The sequence below is a fragment of the Oncorhynchus mykiss genome, chromosome 7 (assembly GCF_057628025.1).
Source record: "Oncorhynchus mykiss isolate SJ-2025 chromosome 7, ASM5762802v1, whole genome shotgun sequence".
Classification (NCBI taxonomy): domain Eukaryota; kingdom Metazoa; phylum Chordata; class Actinopteri; order Salmoniformes; family Salmonidae; genus Oncorhynchus; species Oncorhynchus mykiss.
In genome coordinates this window covers 74,537,820-74,558,493 of record NC_143028.1, presented here as the reverse complement: position 1 = coordinate 74,558,493, position 20,674 = coordinate 74,537,820, and the positions used below count along the sequence as shown (strand labels likewise).

The following is a 20,674-nucleotide window of genomic DNA, read 5'->3' as shown; positions in this document are numbered from 1 at the left end:
TTATCCATGTCAATATATTATCCATGTCAATTTATTATCCATGTCAATATATTATCCATGTCAATATATTCTTCATGTCAATATATTCTTCATGTCAATATATTATCCATGTCAATATATTCTTCATGTCAATATATTCTTCATGTCAATATATTATCCATATCAATATATTATCCATGTCAATACATTATCCATGTCAATATATTATCCATGTCAATATATTATCCATGTCAATATATTATCCATGTCAATATATTCTTCATGTCAATATATTCTTCATGTCAATATATTATCCATATCAATGTATTATCCATGTCAATATATTCTTCATGTCAATACATTATCCATATCAATATATTCTTTATGTCAATATATTATCCATGTCGATATATTCTACTTGTCAATATATTCTACTTGTCAATATATTATCCATGTCAATATATTATCCATGTCAATATATTATCCATGTCAATATATTATCCATGTCAATATATTCTTCATGTCAATATATTATCCATGTCAATATATTCTTCATGTCAATATATTCTTCATGTCAATACATTATCCATGTCAATATATTCTTCATGTCAATATATTCTTCATGTCAATATATTATCCATGTCAATATATTCTTCATGTCAATATATTATCCATGTCAATATATTATCCATGTCAATATATCATCCATGTCAATATATTCTACATGTCAATACTTTCTTGTGTATTTCCTTCATTCTTGTGTACCTTTTTTCATTTCTCGTGTGTATTTATTTGACATGACATAGTATTACTGCAACGTTGAGGAAGAGCATGCAAGCAAGCAAGCTTTTTACTGTACTGTCTACACCTGCTGTAGTCTGTGCAACTGACATTAAGGTCTGAAAGGCATGAAGATTATGATCACTTGCCCAAAAATGTAAAGTAGTTATTGTTACCAACACACAGGGGAGGAACCAGGAAGACCATTCTAGTGAAAGGGTGTGTATTTTTCTGTGTGATGTTTGAGACATTCTTATGACACGGGTTGGGCTCCCTTTAAAAGCCCTGGCATCCTTTCATTACTTACACTACTGCAGTACTACAACAAGCAACTCAATCCACTTACCAACACAACCACATGAGATACAGCTTCAATGGGTTTTGGTAAGTCAATTAACACTGCTCGTTGCAAGATTTTTGATCAAATTCAGATGCTGAAAAATGTGGATATTGCATTGTCAAGGTAGCCTATGTCATGTTTAGTGACAGAGGGTAATATAGTACAGTGAATATGTAATTGGTCGACTTGATTTGTAGAATGGAACATTTTCTTACAAAGGAAGATCATCCTTGTTGTAGTTTGTTCTTCTGTTAAATTAATATGATTTCTGACAGCTTTTATTATTTATGAGCCATTAGAGAAAATATGCAAAGTTGGCCTGTAGTGTATTGCATAGATAACACGTCAGCAAATTATATAAACATTTACAGATAGGGGCAGATCAGCAAATGTTATAGCTGGACTTGAAGATCTGCTGCTGTCTTTGTACATACAGTATTTGAATACAGGTATACATACTGTAGTTTACTATAATGTGTTACCTGTGCAATATACAGGCTTACTTTTTTTGGGGGGGTGGGGGGGGGGGATTCTCCCTGCCTTCTCCCTGCTGTTTTCATCACTAATCTTCTGCCATATTTCACTTGACTTATTGTCATAGGTTCCTCATACCATTTCATAATGGCCCAAGGCTGTCTTTTACATAGAGAACATATTACATTCTAATTCCTAAGTCTATGGTCTTTCACCTATTTCTTTCTGCATTGTTATAGTGTAGACACTTATAAATAATTACATGGAATATGTTATTGTACTTACCTGCAGTATAGCATGATTACTCTTCATGTGTTCATGGTTATTATTGGCATTGGCCTTGACCGTGACCTTTCCCCGTTGATGTCATCACCCAGAGTTGTACCTGTTCAATGCAACTCTACCAAAGGAAAAACATATTGAATTACGTGTGGGCATTCCTTGTCAAGTTACTACATATTTTTGGCGTCGAGGATAATACTTGATCGGCATGTACAGTGCGATGTGCTAGCTAGCTAAGAAACAGTGGAGGTAGTCAGTCAGCTAACTTCATAGGTGACAACCAGCGGCACGTGGAAAACGCTAACAAGGATCAAGGACAATTTGGCTTTATAATGGCAATGTTTGGGACTATCACTGAGTTTGTGGAAGACAACGAGGACTGGAAGTAAAATGTGGAAAGGTTGGGACACCTTTTTCTTGGCAAATGGAATTAGAGATGAGGCTTAACAGCGCTCTATTCTCCTGAGCGTGTGTCATCCTAAAACACCAAACAGCAAGCAATGCAGGTGTAGAAGCACGGTGGCTAGGAAAAACCAAGCATATGTGTGGCCTACAACCTAACCATCAACACGGCCTCTAAGCTGGATGCTTACCCGCTGCCGGGGGTGGAGGGCCTGTTTGCAACGCTTGCTGGAGGCAAGACGTTCTCAGAGCTTGACATGAGTCACGCCTACCAACAGCTCTCAAAGATCTACTGCTTCCGGACATCAAAGCACGGGTAGAACGGAAGCAGGAGAAACAAATAGAGAGACATGACCACCATGCGAGAGGGGAGAGAAGGTTAAAACCCAATGACACGGTCTGCATCCGCAACTTCACAAGCAGCCAACATTGGTTGCCAGGTACCATTCTTTGTCAGAGTGGCCCAGTCTCCTTCGTGGTCAAACTGACTGATGGTCTAGTCATAAGCAGACACCAGGACCACATTTGCCTGCGCTATGACAAAGAAAATTCCACGTTTTCAGACGGATCAAGTGCGGGTGGTAGTATACAAGTGGAAACCCCACAGGAAACAGTATTTGAGAAACAGAGCATTCAGTGGTTCCTGCAGAGGGTGATGGACTTCCTCTCACAAACACCCAACCCGCTCCTGTGCCCTCAGACCCAGCTCCACTGGGACCCGACTTACCTGTGTCTTGTGGCACACCAGGAGTACAGCGCAGATCACAGCGTAGTCGCAAGCCTCCTGAAAGACTAACTGTAGTTGAGACTGAGAGCCTTCTGGTGTTAAGTGTTTGTTGGAACAGCAGACTTAGTTGAAAATCAATAAGGACTGTCATTTTTTGTTTGTTTACATTTACAGGAACACTAGCAGAAGTTCTAAAGTGTTGAAAAGAAAACACTGATGTGGTTTACTTGTTAATCGTATGTTGTTTTCTCACAGGAGGATTGAAATTAAGGTGGGAGAAGTGTTATAGTGTAGACACTACATAAAAAGTTACATAGAATATGTTATTGTACTTACCTGCAGTATGGCATGATTACTATTCATGTGGCTGTATCACTTTGCTGTGTTTGTTTGTACATGGCTGTGCGCCTTTTATTAGGTTGTAAGTAAAGGAAAGTAATATTGCGTTGCGTGTGGGCATTCCATGTCAAGTTACTACATGCCTTATGTATGGTGATAGGCTACAAGTGTTTTCTCTATCCAGTGATCTAAACTAGCCCAACTGACAGTCTGTTTCTGCTATGTTGCTGTCAGGAAAAAATGTGACAAACAAACATTTGGCAAGACAACATCAAACACAGAAACAGACACCCACACTAGAAGAAGAAAAAAAAAGTTATATTAATCAGGAAAAATTGAAAATCAGGATTTTGACTAAGGGATAATTCAGTTTCAAATCTATATATTTATTAATTTCTTTCTTTCTTGAAGACGTTGGTAAAGTAGAGCTCCACTGTGAGAAGAACAACACAGCCCACAAAACCAATGACATCTCAGTGAACAGACTGATAGTCAGGAGAGGCCAGTCCTTCCTGGTCACCTTTGACTTCCATGGCCCCTTCAGATCCACAACAGACTTACTGGAGCTGACGGTGGAGACAGGTGAGTTAGAATAGAAAATATAATAACTTTATTTATCTCTGCTATTTATTAGTGCTGTTTGTATTAGTTTCCCAGACAGATTATGTTAGCCCTGGACTAAAACACACTAGGATGAATCTAGGCTAGGGCAGGGAAACCGGCCCTATGTTAGTCCCCTTTGACAAGACAGACACATGCAGTAATAAAGATATTAAATCCTTGTATGTGTTGCAGATAGCTGAGTTGGGGTCAATTAAATCTTATATAAAGACTGAATTGCACCACTGACAGGATTTGAGATACAGTACAAGTGGAGGTATATGTACTGTACTCCTGACATCAAAGTTACGCTGTCAGAAAATATTGAATCAAATACACAGTGTACAAAACATTAGGAACACCTGCTCGTTCCATGACACAGACTGACCAGGTGAATCCAGATGAAAGTTATGATCCCTTATTGAATCCACTTCAATCTGTGTAGATGAAAGGGAGGAGACGGGTTAAAGAATGATTTTTAAGCCTTGAGACAATTGAGACATGGATTGTGTATGTGTGCCATTCAGAGGGTGAATGGGTAAGACAATAGATTTAAGTGCCTTTGAACAGGGAATGGTAGTAGGTGCCAAGCGCACCAGTTTGAGTGTGTCAAGAACTGCAATGCTGCTGGGTTTTTCACACTCAACAGTTTCCCGTGTGTTTCAAGAATGGTTCACCACCCAAAGGACATCCAGCTAACTTGACACAACAGTGAGAAGCATTGGCGTTAACATGGACCAGAATCCCTGAGGAACGCTTTTGACACCATGTAGTGTTCATGCCCCGACGAATTGAGGCTGTTCTGAGGGCAAATGGGGACAACTCAATATTAGGAAGGTGTTCCTAATTTTTCGTACTCCCAGTGTATAGGTCATCACTGTTTCTGAAAGTTTTCATCAATTGAATTCCTACTGAAAACAATCCACAACATTCTCCCTTCTCCATCCAGGGCCCCAGCCTTCAGAGGCATTGGGGACCAGGTCAGTGTTCGGGCTACCTGAAGGCCGTTGGAAGCGTTCATCCTGGAAGGTCAAGGTTCACCAGGGCTCAGTGCTCCCGGTGGGTTCAATCACCCTGGACATCACCAGCCCAGCAGACGCCCCAGTGGGAGAGTACAGCCTGTCTGTAAAGACCAGCGCCACCGCCTCAGTGGGCAGCAGCCTGGGCAAGCTCCTTCTGCTGTTTAATCCCTGGTGCCAAGGTAAAGACAATTCAATTCAAAACAACTTCATTATCCCTCATGGGGAATTCTGGGACAATTAATTCACTTCCTGTGAACGAGATTTGAGAGTATGGTAAGGCATATGTAACACTTTAGAATGGAATATAAAGCATTCCTAAAAATGTTAACAAGAACTGTGATAAATTAACTTTTTGAATCACACAAAGGACAACAAATGTGGTGAATGCATCAATACAGCCATGGTAACACACAGTCATTATTTGATACAGTATCCAGGGGGTGTCAAATGCTGCATTCCTGAATGTTCTTATCAGTTTAACAGCTGGAAATGGCTAACTTTACAGAGATTGTTGTAACCCATGTCTCTGTATGGGTTGGAAAGACGCCTCATAACTGTTTTGGGACATAATAGACACACAGATACAAACAATGGGCCACAACATCCAGAGCCACATTATATGAATGACAGTCTGTGGTTATGAATGCTGTTCTCTAATATCAAAATGGTTGCATTGCTGTTGAAACCATGTGATGAGTTCATTGGTAGCACAGCCAATTAGCACAGCTTGGTAGCACAGCCTATTAGCACAGCTTGGTAGCATAGCCTATTAGCACAGCCTGGTAGCACAGCCTATTAGCACAGCTTGGTAGCACAACCTATTAGCACAGCTTGGTAGCACGGCCTATTAGCACAGCTTGGTAGTACAGCTTGGTAGCACAGCTTGGTAACACTTCCTGGTAACAGCTTGGTAGCACAGCCTATTAGCACGGCTTGGTAGCACAGCCTGGTAGTACAGCTTGGTAACACTTCCTGGTAACAGCCTGCTAACATCCTGATAATACAGCCTGGTAACATACTGGTAACAGCCTGGTAACACCCTGGTAACATACTGGTAACACAGCTTGGTAACACTACATTCTAGCATGGGAGACAGTGGTCATAACACAGTAACAGCATGATAACATGTTAAAGATACTCGCAATTAAAACATTGTCCAGATACCCTTTCATTTAATAATAACAAATAACAATGTATTTTTTATTTATCCTTTATTTAACCATTCAAGTCAGTGGAACAAATTCTTATAATTGATGTTTTAAAACGTCTGTATTTTGTTGCGGGCTGTAGAGGACTGGGTGCATCTACCTGAGGAGGAGGAGAGGCAGGAGTATGTGATGAGAGAACAAGGCCTGGTGTACAAAGGATCTGACAATTACATCAGCTCTATGGCGTGGAACTTCGGACAGGTACACAGAACAAAAAAACAGTATTGTACCGTTGAAAAGTACTAGCTAGCTGCTCATAACATATAGGGTTTGTTTCCTGGATACAGATTAAATATATTCCTCAACTAAAAAGCAAACTCAATGGGAGAATCTCCATCCAAAAGTATTTTTACTCTGGAGAAGTCCAGGACTAATCTGTTGTCCAGGAAACCGACCTCAAGTGTCACACGTTATCTTAGTCTACATGATTGGCTGGAGTCCTGTGTGGCTCCATTGGTAAAGCATCTGTTAAGTGACTAAATTGTAAGTTAGTATAGACAAGACATTTTAGAAATTGTTGTAGTTTGCTAGGTAACCTGCCCTAATGTATTGTTTCTCCAGTTTGAAGACGATATAGTGGACATTTGCCTGAAGCTGCTTGACGTGAATCCCAAGTGTCTGAGTGACCCCGCCAAGGACTTCTCTGCTCGTTGCAACCCCATCTATGTCAGTCGGGTGGTCAGTGCCATGGTAAGATTGGAGATCTGACCCACACTAGTAACAGTGACAACATTATTGAACCCCACTAGTAACAGTAAACAGGTTTCCATCCAACCTTTTTATGTGAGTAAAGTACATGTCAGATAAAATATTTTATGACATTTCATGAAAGTGCTGATGGAAAATGTGGCAGTCAACTTTACAAAGGTTGACAAAACAAAATGCGCTAGACAAGGTGGGATGTTTTTGAGTCTGTAAAATTAACTATGAGAGGCCTCCCGGGTGGCGCAGTGGTTAAGGGCGCTGTGCCAACTGTGCCATCAGAGACTCTGGGTTTGCGACCAGGCTCTGTCGTAACCGGCCGCGACCGGGAGGTCCGTGGGGCGACGCACAATTGGCCTAGCGTCGTCCGGGTTAGGGAGGGCTTGGTCGGTAGGGATGTCCTTGTCTCATTGTGCACCAGCGACTCCTGTGGCGGGCCGGGCGCAGTGCGCGCTAACCAAGGTTGCCAGGTGCACGGTGTTTCCTCCGACACATTGGTGCGGCTGGCTTCCGGGTTGGATGTGCGCTGTGTTAAGAAGCAATGCGGCTTGGTTGGGTTGTGTATCGGAGGACGCATGACTTTCAACCTTCGTCTCTCCCGAGCCCGTACGGGAGTTGTAGCGATGAGACAAGATAGTAGCTACTACAACAATTGGATACCATGAAATTGGGGAGAAAAAGGGGTAAAATTTTAAAAATTTAAAAAAATAACTATGAGAGAAATGTTGGTGGAAATGCTTTTATGAGCAAATATCGATTTAATAACCATCATATTGAAGTAAACTTGGAATCAACTTGGAATCAACTTGGAATCACGCAATGACATCTTTTGTGGTCGTCCCACTACGACTCATTGGGAAAGCATGCCGTTTATTAGGCTACAGATAAATGATGAAGTTCACAGGGTGGTGAATGTGCAAGGAAAGTATTCAGACTCCTTGACACTTTCTACATTTTGTTACATTGCAACTTTATTCTAAAATGTAACGACCGCCTCGATCTTATGTAGCAAAATTAGATCATTTTTTTAAACACTGGATAAAAGTAGAGACTCAGAGATAGAAAATGGTATATCATGCACTGCAGTTGAGGAATAATGGGGAAATAATCTGCTTTGAAACCCCACTTTTGAGAAAATAGCCTTTGAATATTTTGGTACACCTACTGGAAAGCTCTTCTTTGTCTCCATCCATTCAGCATCGTTCACACCCTCATAAGCCTTAGCCTCATTCATCTCTTTATGGATTCATATGTGAGGCCATGTGGTAAACACACGCTATATCAAATCAAATCTATGTTTATTTGTCACATGCACAGGATACAGAAGGTGTAAACAGTATAGTTATAGTACTTGTGTACTTGCATAGTAGCAATATCAAAAACAGAAAGTGTCCAGATAAAAATATTTTATAAATATTTAATTGTTATTAGATGACGCTTACCAGACACACTTGTCTAAATTGATGGATCATGTGAAAGAAATGCTATAACCACCCCTCACCCACATCTAGCTAAGTGGATGGGTCACTATTGTCAATACAGTTAATGGCCATAATCACCCCCAGACACACTTGCTAAATGGATGGGTCATGTAATAATATGGCCGAAGTGGAGACTTTTGTTTAGACATGTAGCTAGCTAGGTAGCTAGCTAAACAATGAACTAGTATAACCCCAACTCAAACTACTACCAATACAAACATTGTCATAGCTGTAGAATGAATCTGCTGGTAGCTAAAGCTAACAAACTAGGTTCAATGTTAGCTAGCTAAAAATAGAGTACAACTAGCAATGCAAATGGCTTTCTGATTCAAATAAATGTACTATGCAGATCATATACATAGCGTTGCTAGCGAGCCAGCAAGCTAACGTTTAGTAGCTAACTAACAGTATGCTTTAACTTGCAACAAAAACAACTTTAGTACAAAATGAGAAAACTTTTTCTGGGAAATGTAGCTAGACTCTTACCCGTATATATGGATGAATGCTTCACGGCAGACTGGAGACATTTAACTCGGTTATGTTTTTAGCTACATCTTGTTTGGCCAGATTTGTGTCAAGTCACTCCAGTTCACACTGACTGTGGCGTATGCAGTAAGTAGCCCATCACTTTTCCTACTGACCTGTCAATAGCGCTTGATAAATTCAGGACATCAATGTTGTTGAGAAAAGTAGCAAAACCTTTGTAGTTCTCAATGGCTAACATTATATCTACCAAAAACGGCGCAGTAGAAATGACTGTCAACACATTCTGAACAGCTCATGTCATAGACAGAAGCATGCTACATGGCAGACCAATCTAAACTCATCTCCCGGCAGGTCCAGCCCATATATTATCTCAGCCAATCATGGCTAGTGGGAAGGTTCCTGACTTTTTCCATGGCTAAACCAACTATGAAATTTCACATGTTCTAGAAAGCATTTCAGCCAAAAAACGTATTTTGATAATATATATACAGTGCCTTGCGAAAGTATTCGGCCCCCTTGAACTTTGCGACCTTTTGCCACATTTTAGGCTTCAAACATAAAGATTTAAAACTGTATTTTTTTGTGAAGAATCAACAACAAGTGGGACACAATCATGAAGTGGAACGACATTTATTGGATATTTCAAACTTTTTTAACAAATCAAAAACTGAAAAATTGGGCGTGCAAAATTATTCAGCCCCTTTACTTTCAGTGCAGCAAACTCTCTCCAGAAGATTGCCGAGATTATTGAACCCCACTAGTAGCCGTGACAATATTAATGAACCCCCACTAGTAACCGTGACAATATTATTGAACCCCACTAGTAACAGTGACAACATTATTGAACCCCACTAGTAACAGTGACAACATTATTGAACCCCACTAGTAGCCGTGACAACATTATTGGACCCCACTAGTAACAGTGACAACATTATTGAACCCCACTAGTAACAGTGACAACATAATAGAACCCCACCAGTAGCTGTGACAACATTATTGAACCCCACTAGTAACCATGACAACATTATTGAACCCCACTAGTAACCGAGACAACATTATTGGACCCCACTAGTAACAGTGACAACATTATTGAACCCCACTAGTAGCCGTGACAACATTATTGAACCCCACTAGTAACCGTGACTTTCTTTAAATCATCATCAGCTCATAGTTCTGTTTAAACTGCACAAGAAAATCCATTGGTTTATTTCTGGCCCTGTTCACTATAAATGGGTCCAGTGCCACTAATTAAGGTGTTGTTACACATATAGGACTGGTTTCCCAGACCCAGATTAAATCTAGTCCTGGACTAAAAGTAACTTTCCACACTGAACATGCTTTTTAGTCCAAGGCTATGCTCAATCTAGATCCAGGAAAGCAACTACATTTTAGATTGTACAAAAACACATTCACTCAGCCAAATGAGAGTTCTGGAATCTAATTGTAACATTATTTTCCTTGCCCAGATCAACGCTAACGATGACGGAGGTGTCCTGATGGGGCGGTGGGATGGTCAATACGATGGTGGCGTGTCCCCCACTCACTGGAACGGCAGTGTGGAGGTACTAAGGAGGTGGCTCAAATATGGTGGTAATCCAGTCAAGTATGGCCAGTGTTGGGTGTTCGCCGCTGTAATGTGCACAGGTAGGCTATCACTGTCCAATCTCCCTTCAATTATTATTTTAGTCAATCAATCAATACAATGTTATTTAAATAGCACTGACTATTGCATGCACTCAGACCCAGGGCTGTGATTGGTTTTTGAGGGATGGCAAGATTACCCACCATTTGTGTCCGATTCACCTCTGACCAGAGGAGAGAGGCTGGTGTCAATGCCTTTGATGTGTTTATTTTAGTTAACAAATATGCTTTGAACATGCTGTTTTAGTTAACCAGTACGCCTGAAATGTATTTCCATGTCAGTACTGAGGTGTTTGGGAATCCCATGTCGAGTGGTTACCAACTTCCAGTCAGCCCACGACACCGACAAAAACCTGACAATTGACGACTTCTTCTCCGACTATGGAGTCAGACCCAAACAGAGCCCCGACAGTGTATGGTAAGTGTAACATGAGGTCATTGTGGCTACAGTATGAAGAGTGATGCCAATAGCATGAAGTTTTGAAGACTGGTGTTTCTGCTCAGGAACTACCATGTGTGGGTGGAGGCTTGGATGAGACGGCCCGATCTCTCAGTAGACTCCTTATACGATGGCTGGCAGGCTGTGGACCCCACCCCCCAGGAGAAAAGCACTGGTACGGTCCAACTTCCATCTCATCTCACACCATTACATAATAACACACTTCTGGAGGTTGTATGTACTGTATGTTGTGTTATTGTGCAGATGGTTCTGAGTTTGTGTCCTGGGTCTGGGACACATGAAGGGAACTCCCTGTTATACGCTCATGTTGTTTTCTCTTCCCCTCCCCCAGGTGTTTACTGCTGCGGCCCTGCTCCAGTCAAGGCCATACTGCAGGGTCACGTTGACCTCAAATACGATGTGCCCTTTGTCTTCGCCGAAGTCAACGCCGACCGTGTAACCTGGATGGTGTTCGCTGACGGCTCCAAGAAAAATATTTTCACGGACACTGTGTCCGTAGGCCAGAACATCAGCACCAAGGCAGTGGGCAGCGACAAGAGAGTGGACATCACGGCCAACTATAAACATGCAGAGGGTTGGTATTGAATGAACCGAGAGTCTGACTATATCAAGATTCAACTGTTATCAGTTGATTTCAGAAATAATGCAGCGTTACAAGGGTTATGCCTATCATAAGGGTATAACTGTATTTTATATATTTGAGAACTATGGTTTGTCTGGGAAAAAGTTCTGTACTTTTTAAAGAGATGAGTTAGAAAGGTGCTATGTCCACCTGTCACGATAATTCTCCCAGGTGAGTGAGAGCAACTGTTTGAGTCACCAGGTACTCATCCAAAATGTCGCATTTCAAACAGGCACAGAAAAGGAGAGGGCTGTGTACAATCAAGCTGTGAAAAAAGTCAACATACCAGAAGAGAATTCAAACGGGATCCATGACGACAAACCTGGCGTTTCCATGAAGATCGTGGAGCTGACCAAGCCGGTCAGCGGCAAAGACATTGACCTCGAGCTTGTACTGAACAGCAACGACAATGAAACTCGGACACTAGTAATCAATGTCAACGTTCAGGCCATGAGATACAACGGGATCCCATCCTCCCAGATACAGACCGAATTGAAAGAACAGAAGCTCCTTCCCAACCAAGGTAGAGTGAAAATGTTTCAAAGTCTTTCCATGAGTAGGCCTACAATGTTTAACTAACACAGTAGTGCACACAGGGAGGCATTTCCATTACAGAACAAAGAGAACTGAAACTCTTAACAAACCCAAGATCACATTGCAGCTCTTCACCTTCATAATTCTTTGTCAACATCCTTGGTGTGACACATACAGTGGGGAGAACAAGTATTTGATACACTGCCTGATTTTGCAGGTTTCCCTACTTACAAAGCATGTAGAGGTCTGTAATTTTTATCATATCATCACTTCAACTGTGAGAGACGAAATCTAAAATCTAAAATCTAGAAAATCACATTGTATGATTTTTAAGTAATTAATTTGCATTTTATTGCATGACATAAGTATTTGATACATCAGAAAATCAGAACTTAATATTTGGTACAGAAACCTTTGTTTGCAATTACAGAGATCATACGTTTCCTGTAGTTCTTGACCAGGTTTGCACACACTGCAGCAGGGATTTTGGCCCACTCCTCCATACAAACCTTCTCCAGATCCTTCAGGTTTCGGGGCTGTCGCTGGGCAATATGGACTTTCAGCTCTCTCCGAAGATTTTCTATTGGGTTCAGGTCTGGAGACTGGCTAGGCCACTCCAGGACATTGAGATGCTTCTTACGGAGCCACTCCTTAGTTGCCCTGGCTGTGAGTTTCGGGTCGTTGTCATGCTGGAAGAACCAGCCACGACCCATCTTCAATGCTCTTACTGAAGGAAGGAGGTTGTTGGCCAAGATCTCGCGATACATGGCCCCATCCATCCTCCCCTCAATACGGTGCAGTCGTCCTGTCCCCTTTGCAGAAAAGCATCCCCAAAGAATGATGTTTCCACCTCCATGCTTCACGGTTGGGATGGTGCTCTTGGGGTTGTACTCATCCTTCTTCTTCCTCCAAACACGGCGAGTGGAGTTTAGACCAAAAAGCTATATTTTTGTCTCATCAGACCACATGACCTTCTCCCATTCCACCACTGGATCATCCAGTTGGTCATTGGCAAAATTCAGACGGGCCTGAACATGCGCTGGCTTGAGCAGGGGGACCTTGCGTGCGCTGCAGGATTTTAATCCATGACGGCGTAGTATGTTACTAATGCTTTTCTTTGAGACTGTGGTCCCAGCTCTCTTCAGGTCATTGACCAGGTCCTGCCGTGTAGTTCTGATCGTTGATGCCCCATGAGGTGAGACCTTGCATGGAGCCCCAGACCGAGGGTGATTGACCGTCATCTTGAACTTCTTCCATTTTCTAATAATTGCGCCAACAGTTGTTGCCTTCTCACCAAGCTGCTTGCCTATTGTCCTGTAGCCCATCCCAGCCTTGTGCAGGTCTACAATTTATCTCTGATGTCCTTACATAGCTCTCTGGTCTTGGCCATTGTGGAGAGGTTGGAGTCTGTTTGATTGAGTGTGTGGACAGGTGTCTTTTATACAGGTAACGAGTTCAAACAGGTGCAGTTAATACAGGTAATGAGAGGAGAACAGGAGGGCTTCTTAAAGAAAAACTAACAGGTCTGTGAGAACCAGAATTCTTACTGGTTGGTAGGTCGATCAAATACTTATTTCATGCAATACAATGCAAATTAATTACTTAAAAATCATACAATGTGATTTTCTGGATTTTTGTTTTAGATTCCGTCTCTCACAGTTGAAGTGTACCTATGATAAAAAATGACAGACCTCTACATGCTTTGTAAGTAGAAAAACCTGCAAAATCAGCAGTGTATCAAATACTTGTTCTCCCCACTGTATATCAATCTCAATGATTGATTTAGACAAGGTGGTGTGTTTCAAGAGTGCATATAGTTAGAGTTTAACTGGTCAATTTAACAAAGCCGTAAAGTCTGTTGGGGATTAATCAGAACAGTTGGGTAACATAGATAAGATGTTTTATTTTCATGATATGCTTGTGAGTTACTTCTCATTTAGAATTGATCTTGTTGTACTACAGTGGTGGCCATTTGCAGTTATCCTTTCTCTGTCATGGGGTCAGTTACTTGGGCCGCAGAGAGGGTAGGGGTCAAGCTTGTCTTCATATGTAAACATATATTTTAAACCATGTTAAGGGATGATTGAGGGGGAACCAATTATCTCTTGGCTCCACAATGTCTGTGTGCCAGTCACTGTGTCTCTGTGATCTTGTCCAGGAGGGGTGTATTTGATATATGCCTGTTGATGAGGTTTTGTTTTATGGTCCTGAGAAAGAGATAAGAATATAGTTTAGGAGACAAAGCTGAACGATAATGTATAGCCAATGCTGTCTGGCTATGTGTGTCTTTGCTATAAAGGATCTCAGTTGCAATGTGTAAGGACTCTCAGAGAATTCATTTATAGACACTGATTTGATCTGAGAGTCACAGGGTTGTGATGGAGCTCATATAATTAAAGATGGACTTTATGATAACTCTGACTTGTGTGTGGTTTGCTCTCATGATTTGGTAAATACAGGAAATTTCCACTACGAGTCTCATGTATAGCTGCCGTAGCGTTGTAGCAAATTGACTGACACTAACTCTTATGACTGTCAGGTTGCTAATGTTGTACTGAGGACGATACAGAATGTAAGGGTTGCTAACGTGGTTCTGAGGATGATACAGAATGTTAGGGTTGCTAACGTGGTACTGAGGATGATACAGAATGTTAGGGTTGCTAACGTTGTACTGAGGACGATACAGAATGTAAGGGTTGCTAACGTGGTTCTGAGGATGATACAGAATGTTAGGGTTGCTAACGTGGTACTGAGGATGATACAGAATGTTAGGGTTGCTAACGTTGTACTGAGGATGATACAGAATGTTAGGGTTGCTAACGTTGTACTGAGGATGATACAGAATGTTAGGGTTGCTAACGTTGTACGGAGGATGATACAGAATGTTAGGGTTGCTAACATTGTACTGAGGATGATACAGAATGTTAGGGTTGCTAACGTGGTATTGAGGATGATACAGAATGTTAGGGTTGCTAACGTTGTACTGAGGATGACACAGAATGTTAGGGTTGCTACTGTTGTACTGTGGACACCACAGAATGTTAGCATTTGTGATACCTTGACAATCAAATGCATTGTCTCTGTTGGCAGATCTAACTATACCCATCCACATCACCTTCTCTGTGTATGGGGAGAAAATGCGGGAGAGCAACAGCATCAAGGTTTCGGCTGTGGTCACAGACAAGGACAAGAGTGGGGCAGTGTACATCACAGAGAAAGACTTTGTGCCAGAGAGCCCTTCGCTCACCATCAAAGTGAGTACAGCATATTCCCAACATTGTCATTTCGCAGTCTGTCAGATCCTTAAGCCACTCCAAAAACCCACTTAGAATAGCTCAACTTTCTCTGAGTGACATTCTTTGGGGTCATTAGTGAACAAGCCCCAAGGGTCTTTTCATACTCTTGGGTTACCATTTTAATTTATAGGTGGCAAACACACTAGTAGCGAGAATAGCAATTTGCAAGGATATTAACGGTTGGCCTGTGAATAAACGTGTTGTGAAGATGAAAATCTAAAGTGTTAAATTGTCATCTGAACAGTTGATCTATTAAATACAACGCCAATATCAGTAACAGCCATTAAACTGGAGATGGGGTTTATTCAGTGTGATAGTTCCGATATAATATACTATTTAGCAAATGCTTTTATTCGAATGTGTGTTCTCTTTTAGGCCATTGGATCTGAATTGCAGTATAGTGACATGATGGCAGAGGTTGTGTTTGAGAACCCTCTATCCGAAGGTCTAAGAGACTGCTTCATAACAGTGACCGGCAGTGGCTTGCTGACTGAAACAATGGAAGCCAGGTAGGCCCTGACATTTCTCTGATGTCTTTACAAGCAAGTTTTCAGTTTGTCCTAAAACCTCAATCCATCCCACTGTGCAAAAACTGGTTGACTCAACATTATTTCCATGCAATTTCAACCAAAAAAAATCAGTGTGATGATGTTGAATCAACATGGAAAACTGATTGGATTTACAAAAAGTCAACTTTTAACCGTTTTTGTTGGTTTTTAATTCACATTAGTTGATAACTCAACCAAATGTAAATCAGAACTAGACGTTGAACTGACGTCTGTGCCCTGTGAAATGTGTCCAGATTTGAATCCTGGATGTGGACTCAGTTTTTTCCAAGTGGGATGGATTCAGATTTTATGACAAACCAAAACTTTGCTCGTCAAGTTGGCAATTTAGCTCTTAATCTCAGAAACCCAGACCTAATATCTCAGGTAATTGTGTAGAATGCTTGATTAGGTTCTGGGTGAATTTTTTTTGGACAAAAGATAATAATGAGACTAGTGAAGTCACCAGTCCCCTAAACAGAAACTCTCAGCCAAGCCCCCCTTCTGAAAACTTTCAGAATGAAATCATTGTCTGAAATCATTGCTTGAAACCCCCCTCCCCCCACACTTTCAGCACCACCTCCACCCAATCCTGATATGTCCAGATATCTAGTGAGGACACCAAAGCACCGGAACTACGGTTCCTTGTTAGTTATGGCATCACAGTCTTTTGACAGATGATTCAATACAATTTATGTTACGTAGTCTGTCCAGAGATTATTTAGCTCTTGGCTAAACTAGAAAGTACATGCATTCATGGGCTGTTCATGTGGTTAAAGCTTAGGGTTTTTCCATCTGAAATATTTTACATTACCTTGTGTGTTGAAGTTTAGAGATCTAAAGCTTCCTTGAGGTATAATTTTTTTTCACGTGTCTCCTCAGAATGCCTTTGCTAAAGCAAGGGCATCGACTACGTGTGAAGATTCCCTTCACTCCATACAGACCCGGTCCTAAGAAGCTAGTGGCCGGCTTCAACTGTGATCAATTCAGGGACATTAAGGCAAGCTGCAATGTGTACATCAAACCCTTCACCAGTGTTGTCCCCCCACTGCCGTAGATAGCAAAGCCCTCGTGAGAATTACTCTAATAACTCAAATAAGTTCATCAATTTATGCCGTATTTTCCTGTTATATCCTATATCAGCCTTTCTTAAAGTAGGGGTCGCGACCCTGACCTGTTAATGGTGGGTCGTGACGTGTCAGAGTAAATGTATCAATATTTCATATATGTCACGTGTCAATACTTCACAGGAGAGGGATTTGAACATAAATGTTTTTTTTATCAGCATCTGGGTTTTTTTTTGGTCCGAAATGCCTTCTGGAACATGTGAACTTTCATGTTCCTTAATAACAAATGTGTTTGCCATCTGTAAATACTAATACAATTGTGAAATTACCAGCCTAGTTGGTTAAGCCACTGAAAAAGCCAGGAATCTTCCCGCTAGCCATGATTGGCTGAGATAATGGAAGGGCTGGACATGCCGAGACATGAGTTCGGACTGGTCTGCCATGTAGCAAGCTTCTGTCTATAACATGAGCTGGTCAGTATGTGTTGCTCTCCACTTTCTAGAGGAGCTAGTTTTCAAATCAGTGGAATTAGAATACTTTCCAAAGACACTGAATATTTTCAGATATTATTCATTCCTAATTTAGTCAGAAAATCGCTTTGATTGCAAGTGAAATAAGTTCTGCAATTTATACTGTATTTACCAATTTATATGCGTACTGTTAGCTATGATCTGTGTAGTAATATTATTTGTATCTCAGAACCACTTGCATTGCTAGTTATAGCCTAATGTTAGCTAGCTAGCTAACATTGAACCTGGTTGGTTCTACTACCCTGAAGGTTCATGTAGGGTAGTAACGTTATGAGTTGGGATTATGGTTAATTGTTTAGCTAAATAGCTAGACTCCACTATTCAAGTAAACATTCCACTACACCTTCTGTATCCTGTGCATGTGACAAATGTTGGTTTTATTTTATATAGTATGTATAGTATGTAGTATTACCAGAGATAATGTGAAGAACATGACCTGCACCAAAGTCAAATTAGGATATAACGTTAGGTCAATGAGACCGTGTCCAAGTTGTCAAATTCTCTGGTAGAATGTCCTGCTTCTATTTCATCACACTCACAACCGTTAGCTATTTTCTAGTTCTGCTATTTTTGACCCCCAGGCTGTTGATGCCATACAGTTGGAATAACACCAATGACAAGTCGGACGAAAATATAATTTTTATTTTATATTTTACTAGGCAAGTCAGTTAAGAACAAATTCTTATTTACAATGACTGCCTAGGAACAGTGGCCTGTTCAGGGGCAGAACGACAGATTTGTACCTTGTCAGCTCAGGGGAACTTGCACCCTTCCGGTTACTAGTCCAACACTCTAACCACTAGGCAACCCTGCCGCCCCAATGATATCGCTGTGACAACTGTTGATACACGTAGTATAAACCAGCCCTTAGTCTTGAAATCTTTGGTTGTTTAGCACATGTGAATCCTTAAAGAGATAGGTGGGACTAAGGCTTGAGAGGGTGTAAACGATGCTGAATGGGTGCAGACAAAGAAGAGCTCCTCAATAGTAGTACTGAGGAGGGTAATTTTCTCAAAAGTGAGATTACAAGTTTATCAACTTTTAAAGCAGAATTACTTTCCCATTGTTCTTCAACTGTAGTGTATGATATACCACTTTCTAGTTCTGAGTCTATACTTTTATCCAATGTAAAAATGTTGCTACATTGGACCGACCCGGTCGGTCACACATGAAGATGAAATATTTTCAGGCCTACTGTACATCTTACTGTATAAATTATTATTGAAAACAATTCTAACAGTCTATGTAATTGTAGTACATCTATTGTTGACTGGTGTGGCTTCTTAATGCATTTTAAATTGTCAAATAAAATCAAATGCATAACTTGCATAAATATCCTGATTAACTTATTGTTCTTTCAGAATTCAAGTCTGTCACTCAAAGAAAGATTTCCAAACAGGCTTCTGCCACTGTTAGCATCTGGCTGTATGTCCCACTAAAATACAAGCATCTGGCTGTATGTCCCACTAAAATACAAAGCATCTGGCTGTATGTCCCACTAAAATACAAAACATCTGGCTGTATTATGTCCCACTAAAATACAAAGCATCTGGCTGTATGTCCCACTAAAATACAAGCATCTGGCTGTATGTCCCACTAAAATCCAAAGCATCTGGCTGCATGATGTTCCACTAAAATACAAGCATATGGCTGTATGTCCCACTAAAATACAAAGCATCTGGCTGCATGATGTTCCACTAAAATACAAGCATATGGCTGTATGTCCCACTAAAATCCAAAGCATCTGGCTGTATGTCCCACTAAAATACAAAGCATCTGGCTGTATGTCCCACTAAAATACAAAGCATCTGGCTGTATGATGTCCCACTAAAATACAAAGCATCTGGCTGTATGTCCCCTAAATATACAAAATAAAAGTGATGAAGCCCAAATGAATCTGTAAATATTCATACACTCATGAAACAAAATGTATGTTTGTCAAATATTTGTCTTGCAGTAATGTAATATATCTGCTGTTAAAATAATATAGAGCATGTGTGTGTGTACACAAGAGGGAAGAACACACACTTCAGTAACATTCTACAAAGTCCCAGTCCATTGAGCTCAGGGTCAGAGAAAAGACCCCCAGTCCTCTTCACACACCTCTTTGTTTTCATTCACCTCATACACACGTACCCACACTGCCACTCATCGTCTAGCTGGACCCTTGAATCAGAGCTTTGATCTTCTGTAGGTTGTGATCCACAGCAACGTCCAAAAACTGCACCCAGTTCAAGTCTGCTACTAAACACACGTGTGTGTGTGTGTGTGGTGTGTGTGTGTGTGTGTGTGTGTGTGTGTGTGTGTGTGTGTGTGAGTGAGTACAAAAAAACATGTTCTTCCTTTCCTCATTCTTCCACCTATTAAATGATCTGACTCGTCACCTTGACGGAAAACAAAAGAGGAGACTAACATTGAGTGTGTGTGTGTGCGTGTGAGTGAGTACAAGCCAGGGTTTAAGTCAACGGTGATGTGATGTCATTATTTCGCTCAAGTGGGTGCAATGGCTGGCTTCCAGCCTACAACAATGATGCAACAGGAACTACTGGCTTTCTGTAGCCTGTTGTTCATCCACTGCCTGTCATTGTACCGTGACAGCAGAAGCCAGTTCTGTCATGTCCTTCCTGAAGATGATTAATAGATACGCCCTACCAAGTGGATGATTCAGTAGGCGACAGTTAAAAACATTAGTCCCTGTGTGGCTGACACACAGACAAACAGGTGGGTTAAGCAGCACTACTGTACTCACCTGATGATATCCAACACTCCCTTCAGCACCATAGCCAGTTCACACACCTGGAATGATGACAAACAGACAGAGTATCGTTCCTAAATTACTAGTAGGACATGTCATAGAAATAGAATCTATACTGAACAAAAATATAAACACAACGTGTAAAGTGTTGGTTTCATGAGCTGAAATAAAAGATCCCACAATTTACATGGATGTCAAATTTGTTTTACATCCCTGTTTGTGAGCAATTCTCCTTCGCCAAGATAATCCATCCACCCATAAGGTGTGGCATATCAATAAGCTGATTAAATAGCATGATCATTACACAGGTACACCTTGTGCTGTGGACAATAAAAAGCCACTCTAAAATGTGCAGTTCTGTCACACGACACAATGCCACAGATGTCTCAAGTTTTGAGGCAG

General features: G+C 41.1%; 1 protein-coding gene across 1 annotated transcript; it reads left to right on the top strand.

The window, feature by feature from the left end:
* Positions 1 to 999: 999 nt before the first annotated feature.
* LOC110528574 (protein-glutamine gamma-glutamyltransferase 2) lies at positions 1,000 to 18,850 on the top strand. Its single transcript, XM_036984178.2, has 13 exons — positions 1,000 to 1,143; positions 3,735 to 3,905; positions 4,873 to 5,124; positions 6,236 to 6,354; positions 6,715 to 6,843; positions 10,289 to 10,466; positions 10,746 to 10,881; positions 10,968 to 11,077; positions 11,255 to 11,497; positions 11,778 to 12,068; positions 15,170 to 15,333; positions 15,751 to 15,884; positions 16,803 to 18,850. Exons 1-13 carry the CDS (start codon positions 1,134 to 1,136, stop codon positions 16,975 to 16,977), a joined length of 2,112 nt encoding a protein of 703 aa, XP_036840073.1. The 5' UTR covers positions 1,000 to 1,133; the 3' UTR covers positions 16,978 to 18,850.
* The last annotated feature ends 1,824 nt before the right edge of the window (positions 18,851 to 20,674 follow it).